General features: G+C 45.6%; 1 protein-coding gene across 1 annotated transcript; it reads right to left on the minus strand.

Moving 5' to 3' along the window:
• Positions 1-254: 254 nt before the first annotated feature.
• Positions 255-4,782, minus strand: LOC147460987 (pentatricopeptide repeat-containing protein At4g18520, chloroplastic-like). Its single transcript, XM_086508648.1, has 2 exons — positions 4,491-4,782; positions 255-4,373 (listed from the first exon to the last, which is right to left on the minus strand). The coding sequence occupies exon 2, from the start codon at positions 4,329-4,331 to the stop codon at positions 1,221-1,223; it is 3,111 nt and encodes a 1,036-aa protein (XP_086364774.1). The 5' UTR covers positions 4,332-4,373; positions 4,491-4,782; the 3' UTR covers positions 255-1,220.
• Between the last annotated feature and the right edge of the window lie 3,452 nt (positions 4,783-8,234).

Consider the following 8,234-nt stretch of genomic DNA (forward strand, 5'->3'; position numbering starts at 1 on the left):
TCGTACAAGAGGCTGGCCTGTGTTTAGCAATAGGGTTTGGCACTAGCTCTGCAAGCAGAAGGCCACTCACACACCTTCCCCTTCACTTTAGTTCTCTCATCCGGCAGTGCCACTCATCCTGCGGACACCTTGTTGTAAAGCCTCTATGTCTTCCTTCTGGTGAGTCTCTCGTGTCCCCTTGATCCATACATCAAGACAATCATTAATTACCTTCAAGCCCTCTTTAAACTGCCATTAGCGAGGGACTACCAAGCTTGCAAAGGGTAGCTTCCAATATGGGATGTAGAATGTGGATCTGGGCTCAGCCTCATACAAAAAAACCCCTGTATCACAGGAGATAAATTTTTGCTATGCATTCAAAATCATAATTGAACACATTCAATCCAATAATATCCAAAGCCAAGCTAGAAAATAAAGTTCAGGCAACCTTCTCAAGCGGAAGTTTTGTGAATTACACTATTTTCTTGTAAAATCCAAGTGGAAATTTTCCTTTTCAATTCCCTCTAGCCGGCTCAGGGCTAAACTGAGACACACTTTTCTCAAACACTGGCAGTAAAAACTCCTCTTTTCTTCCTGTAGACTTGAAGGCACAACAATGAAGGTATTGATGGAGCCACACGATCCTTCATGAGGGGTATCTGCAAAAGTTCATCATGCGAATTTGGAGCAGATAAGAATAGCAGTGTAGCATTGAAGGAGGTCCATCCATGGTTGACCAAGGACCACATCAACATGTGAATTCCCTGGACTTGCCACATGAAATTCAGTTTTCTCAAAATGGGACTAACTGCTCCAGTTTGCAACGAAAAAATCCAATTTATCAATGCACGGCATGACATTGCTAGTCTTCACTTTAAACGGGGTCTGTGAATGTGGTTGATAAAGTATACTCCAAATATGTCGAGCGACTAGATCCTTTTGGCATTTTAATCAAGTGAAGCAATGCATTGTACACCAGCTCCACTTTTGCATTCAAGCACAATTCCAATCTGTATGGGTGGTACCAACATTGAGATACTACAATCTAGTAGTTTCTAACCTTTCTGGCATAGTATGTAAGCTGCTTGCTTGCCCCTTGTGTTCGTTTCATCCATATTTGGGCAGCACTCGAGCGATGGGCTTTGTGAATTGGAAGGTCGACCATTTAGCAGTGGATCCCCTCTAGCTTGATTTAGGAATCTCATCATGAATGTCAGTGTCTTGCGTAATGCCGCATGCTTTCAAGATGTAAGCATAGCCTTCAAGACGAAAGTATAGGTAGCTGGATTTGGAGAGATACACTCCCTTTGCATCCGCTGAAAACAGCCCAAAGCTTCCTGGGCCTGCCCTTGTTCGGCATATCCTGCAATCAGTGCATTCCACGAATCCACATTCCGCGCAGGAAGCTCCTCGAGCAACTTTTGTGCTTTCTGAAGTGCACCACATTTGGCATACATGTCGACCAAGGCGTTGCCAAGCACAGCATCTTTTTTCAACAGCCCCTGACTAGCAATATCAGCGTGAATTTTTAGGCCCATATCAGCATCTTGCATAGAGCGACATGCCTTCAACGTGATTGCATTTGGAGAGAGGCCCTCGCTTTGCATCTGCTGAAAACAGCATAGAGCTTCCTGGGACTGCCCCTGTTGCAGGTATCCCGCGATCAACGCATTCCAAGAGTCCACATTTCGGACAGGAAGCTCCTCAAGCACTTTTTGTGCTTTCTCAAGTGCACCACATTTGGCATACATATCGACCAAGGCATTGCCAAGCTCGACATTGTTTTGCAATAGCCCCTGACTAACAATATCATCGTGAATTTTTGTGCCCATATCAGCATCTTGCATGGAGCCACATGCCTTCAAGATGCAGATGTAGGTGATTGCATCTGGAGAGAGGCCCTCGCTTTGCATCCGCTGAAAACAGCCCAGAGCTTCCCGTCCCTGCCCCTGTTGCGCGTAGCCCCCAATCAATGCATTCCAAGAGACGACATCCCAGACAGAAAGCTCCTCAAGCACTTTTTGTGCTTTCTGAAGTGCACCACATTTGGCGTACATGTCCACCAAGGCATTGCCAAGCACAACATTTTTTTGCAACAGCCCCTGGCTAACAATATCATCGTGAATTTGTATGCCCATATCGGCATCTTGTGTAGAGCCACATGCCTTCAAGATGCACACATAGGTGATTGCATTCGGAGAGACGGCCTCGCTTCGCATTTGCTGAAAACAGTCCAGAGCTTCCTTGCCCTGCCCCTGTTGGGCATATCCCGCAATCAGTGCATTCCACGACACGACATCCCGGACATGAAGCTCCTCAAGCACACTTTGTGCTTTCCGAAGTAAACCACATTTCGCATACATGTCGACCAAGGCATTTCCGAGCACAACATCTTCTTTCAACATCCCCTGACTAACAATATCAGCGTGAATTTTTATGCCTATATCAGCATCTTGTGTAGAGCCGCATGCCTTCAAGATGCACGCGTAGGTGATTGCATCTGGCGAGAGGCCCTCGCTTTGCATCCGCTGAAAACAGCCTAGAGCTTTCTGACCCTGCTCCTGTTGCGCGTATCCCGCAATCAGTGCATTCCAAGAGACGACGTTCCGGACAGGAAGCTCCTGAAGCACTTTTTGTGCTTTCTGAAGTGCACCACATTTGGCATACATATCGACCAAGGCAGTGCCAAGCACCACATTTTTTTGCAACAGCCCCTGACTAACAATATCATCATGAATTTTTGTGCCCATATCAGCATCTTGCATAGAACCACATGCCTTCAAGATGCACGCGAAGGTGATTGCATTTGGATAAAGGCCCTCGCTTCGCATCTGCTGAAAACAGTCAAGAGCTTCCTTGCCCTGCCCCTGTTGGGCATATCCTGCAATCAGTGCATTCCACGAGACCACGTCCCGGACACAAAGCTCCTCAAGCACTCTTTGTGCTTTCTGAATTAAACCACATTTCGCATACATGTCGACCAAGGCATTGCCCAGCACAACAAATTTTCTCAACATCCCCTCATTAACAATATCAGCATGAATTTTTATGCCTGTAACAACATCTTGCATAGAACCACATGCCTTCAAGATGCACGCGTAGGTGATTGCATCTGGAGAGAGGCCCTCACTTTGCATCTGCTGAAAACAGCCTAAAGCTTTCTGGCCCTGCTCTTGTTGTGCGTATCCCACAATCAGTGCATTCCAAGAGACGACGTTCCGGACAGGAAGCTCCTCAAGCACTTTTTGTGCTTTCTGCAGTGCGCCACATTTGGCATACATATCGACCAAGGCATTGCCAAGCATGACCTTTTTTTGCAACAGCCCTTGACTAACAATATCATCGTGAATTTTTGTGCCCATATCAGCATCTTGCATAGAGCCACATGCCTTCAAGATGCACGCGTAGGTGATTGCATCTGGAGAGAGGCCTTCGCCTTGCATCCGCTGAAAACAGCCCAGAGCTTCCTGGCCCTGCCCCTGTTGCACGTATCCTGCAATCAATACATTCCAAGAGACAACGTCCCGGATAAAAAGCTCCTCAAGCACTTTTTGTGCTTTCTGAAGAGCACCACATTTGGCATACATGTCGATCAAGGCATTGCCAAGCACAACATTTTTTTGCAACAGCCCCTGACTAACAATATCATTGTGAATTTTGATGCCCATATCAGCATCTTGTGTAGAGCCACATGCCTTCAAGATGCATGCATAGGTGATTGCATCTGGAGAGAGGCCCTCGCTTTGCATCCGCTGAAAACAGCATAGAGCTCTCTGGCCCTGCTCCTGTTGCGCATATCCCGCAATTAGTGCATTCCAAGAGACGACGTTCCGGACAGGAAGCTCCTCAAGCACCTTTTGTGCTTTCTGAAGTGCACCACATTTGGCATACATATCGACCAAGGTAGTGCCAAGCACAACATGTTTTTGCAAGAGCCCCTGACTAGCAATATCATCATGAATTTTTGTGCCGATATCAATATCTAGGGTAGAGCCACATGCCTTCAAGATGCACGTGTAGGTGATTGCATCTGGAGAGAAGCCCTCGCTTTGCATCTGCTGAAAACAGCCCAGAGCTTCTTGGCCCTGCCCTTGATGGGTGTATCCTGCAATCAGTGCGTTCCAAGAGATGACATCCCGCAGAGGAAGCTCGTCAAAGACTTCTTTTGCCCTGACAGATGCACCGCACTTGACATACATAGTGACCAACATGTTACCTAAGTATGCATTCTTTTCAAGTAACCCACTATCGCAAATATCAGCATGTATCCTGCTGCCTTGGTACAAATCCTTCCTCTTAGCACAGTCTTTAAGTGACCTCACAAATGAAAGACTCGTTCTCTTCCTCTCCATGTTTGCTGGTGTAGCCTTTATTGCTGCTTTCTTGGAAGTTCTCTGTGAACACAAAACCAGTGGTGCTGAGAGAGAAAACGAACCTGTGTGTGTGTGTGTGTGTACCATTACTTTTTTTTTTTTAAGTGTGTGTGTACAAAAACGGTAGCTCTTACACACCGTTCCATAAAGGTGACCCCCATCGCACGTTTCTTCTGCTATGAGGGTGGCGTCCCAGCTGCAAGGCTACACGCCTCATATGTATTTTTTGGCAACTTCAGGTGCGAAGCGTGGGATGTTCCGCTGCAGAGCTCGACGGAGCTCCTATTCGAAAGCTACATTCTCAGAGCCTGGCACAGGTAAGCTCTTCGCTCAAAGAATATACTGTGTTAAGGGTGTTTACACACGGGGTGCCCAAGCTTGGGCAGGCAGTCCGCGAGCTGAGTTGATTCGATCCGGAAAAAGCGTCAAGCCAATGTCCCGCGCAAAAGACGAGCAGCAGGCATCGGCCGATTACACACCGGATGCCCAAAGATGGGCAGCAGGTGACTGGATCTGCCAAGAAAGCGTTCGATAGTACGATGGGCAGCCAACGTCCCCTGTCCCGGCATGGCAAGGGAATAATCTGTCGACCCCACATGTAAAAACAAGAGCACATATGGAAGGCCGAAAATCATAAAAAATTTCATCTCCTTTTTGGGGGGAAAAGTGCAACCTTTGACCACTCTTACGACTCTCTTACACACCTATCATTCTTGCACACATTGCATGCACCTATTCAAAAAAATGTTAATCGACTCCATAATCTCATGGTAAATAGTGAGGCCCTCCTAGACCTCAACGTCTTTCTAATGCATGTTCAAGATTTAGAGAGAGGAAAATTGGTTTGAGATTGAGTTTTCAAAGTAGTCGAACAAGAGCAAAGCATTGACAAAGCAGCCCTTACAATTGCACGGGTTGTAAGGGCTGGTTGACACTTTTCAACCAGCCTGGTTGTGTATGAGATACAACTGAACTACATTGACTTGGCCTACCTAGCGAAGTGATGGTACACTTATCTATTCATCTCTCACTAGTAGTTCACACTAGACCATTGTACTAGTTTCCCTTTATGTTGCACTTTCTCTTTTATACATTTCAGACTTCTTATCTTGAGTTAGTAAAGAAGAAGAAGAAGAAGATTTTACTTCCATCTGTGTGTGTGTGCGCGCGCATGTGCTTACGAGACTCAAGCTCTCTCCTTCTCTATCTCTTAACAATCTACTCTGTCTTGCCAGAGCATGATCACTCCAGCTATGTATCTATAGACACATCATGCACAACAATCTGGAGATCCATGAAAGAGAATTGTCTCGTCTCTCACTCACATGTCTGCAACCAAATCGAGACTGAACCATCTCGTACCTTGGATACATGCATAGGATAGACCAAGCCAATTCGGGCTCTCCTCCCAATGACTAGCGACCACAATGCATCTGGAAAGACTACTCTCTAAACAATATCAACAGTCTATTAACTGTCTCATTGAGATCATACTCTATCTCAATTGGGAAACATAATGCACATCTCAAAGTGTATATGATGCACAATTGGGCAATGACATACGTACATCTCCTACTCTTACAATGTCAAACGTCAAACCATTAGCTAAATGCACACGACCAATGCTCTCACTAGAGAAATAGATAAACCACTCATGGCATGGTGTGATGTGGACAATTGCATCCTCATCTAGCAACCAACGGGAAGAAATGTCACTTGTGGTAGACATATAAACAAGAGGGACACTAGAGGCAAACATGACAATGATGCCACTGACATATGAAGCCACCTCTCTAACATGTGTAAAAAATGTATCTTCATGTTCCATATATCTCATGATGTTTCATACACCTAAAGCAATGTTGTCTAATGTGCCCTGTGTGACTACAATGCCAATAATGCCAAAATCGGAATGATCAAGATCCCCGTCTCTCATGAGTCATCTATGTAGACTTAACATCGCACATATATGCATCAAAAGTATATGCCAATAAAACCAAAACTATGGCGAGAAATCCGTGGAGAAATCTAGCAGTCTCCCTTATAAACTGAGAGAAAATTCAATCAAAATCTCAACCATACACCACATCAAAGCTGCCAAAGTGGGAGATCACCTTGACCACTACACAACCATAACCAATCAATGCGTCAATTTGATGCGGTTCGCATATACAATCTGTAGCTCAATGTATGGCTCTACAAAAAAATTAAAAAAATTAACGTCCAACCTCTACCAAAACAAGTAAAACACCATGCATAATCAAGAATCAAAGATAACGCAAGCACAACGAGTGCCAATGAGTCTAGGCTGGGATAAACTTCTCTCAGTCAAGCATAGAACACATGAGTACATGCATAATAGATAGCAAGCATGATAGTAACTATGCATTCCACAAAACTGTCTATGAAATTTGAAAAATGCAATAATCTTGTACATATGACTTATAGAACCTATCAAAACTCAAGACCGGCTATCTGTAACCTATAGCCACACAAGCATACACAAATGTGCATTCCTATGAGAGTGGATACATAAATACCAATCCATGTCTCAAACAACTGTATGCTCGTCAGAGTGGGAGTAAACTCAATCCCACTATGTGAGAGGTAAATCACACGGAAAATATGGTAGAGTTTCCCTTGTATGAGGAAAAAAAATATCGACTTAAAAAATTCATAACATCATAACAAGATCATAAATTGACACAAATAAGATCACTATGCAGCATAAACCTGATCATAAAAAGATCCAAAAGGACTACCATTTAAGGGTCTAATGGACCAAATGGCTTCACAAAAGCGTACCGTGGTAGTATCCGCATATAACATACACAAACGGATAAGTCGCTACTAAACCCAATAGGACTTGCATAAAAACATGTGCCAAGTATAAGCAAGAACTAATCATATCCTTGCATGAAAGCCCTTGAAAAAGAGCCCAAAACCACACTCCTTAGTGCCATATACATAAACCATGCATAATCTCCCATGGAGAAAACACTCGTCGAAGTTGTAAGTCCTCGAGCTGCGAGCAAAACCATCGCTCGCTAGCTCTTGGCTAGCTCACCAAGAAGCCGAGAAAAATGTCAATGCCGGTCATGGATGTCAAGAAGTTGTCGATGTTGAATCGTTGAAGAGGGCTACCACAATTTGTTTGTTGGAATCAGGTGCCGATTTGCATCGGCACTGCTAGAGGAGAGCCAAACTGCTCTCACCTCGAGGGAAGTCTACGAAGATAAGGTCAAATCCAATGCCACTCCTTATGTGTGTGCCAACGGAGAGCCAATGCCTGTGTGTGTGTGTGTGTGTGTGTGTGTGTGTCGTGACCTAGCCCTTCTCAACACAGCCGCCTACACAGTCTCCCCCTAGGCGAGGGCAGCCCTGTGGGGGGGCGTTACTCATCAGCCTCACCCTCCCCCTCCCCAGCTCACGACTATCAGCCCTGCTCTGGTGTCGACGTTCTGCCTCAGCTGCCTAGTGACGACTATGTCGACGACCTGCTGTCGACCTCACCAATCCGGATTAAAGGCTCTGCCGACCTTGTCCTCGACCCCAAGGGTGTTGATGCCTGGTCGGCTTCGACCCCACTGTGGTGACGACTCTCTGTGAAGGGAGATCCCCACACAAGGCATCTCACCATTTTAACACAGAGACCCCAATCTCAGCGAAACGGAGTTTCCCGCACAAGCCTTGAGCCTCATTACACAGAAATACCCCAACAATCCGGTTCGACTCTCTGTGAATCAGTGCTTGCAGACATGACGACCCCGAAGACCCCCGCAAAAACACGGCCGAGTTTGCCACCATTTTAGCAGCTCCGAACAAATCCGACCGAATCGAGCGCCTCCAAGCAACCCTTGACTGGGTCATGGAAAAGAATCG

This window comes from Adiantum capillus-veneris, chromosome 3, assembly GCF_014529385.1.
Source record: "Adiantum capillus-veneris isolate H3 chromosome 3, ASM1452938v2, whole genome shotgun sequence".
Classification (NCBI taxonomy): Eukaryota; Viridiplantae; Streptophyta; class Polypodiopsida; order Polypodiales; family Pteridaceae; genus Adiantum; species Adiantum capillus-veneris.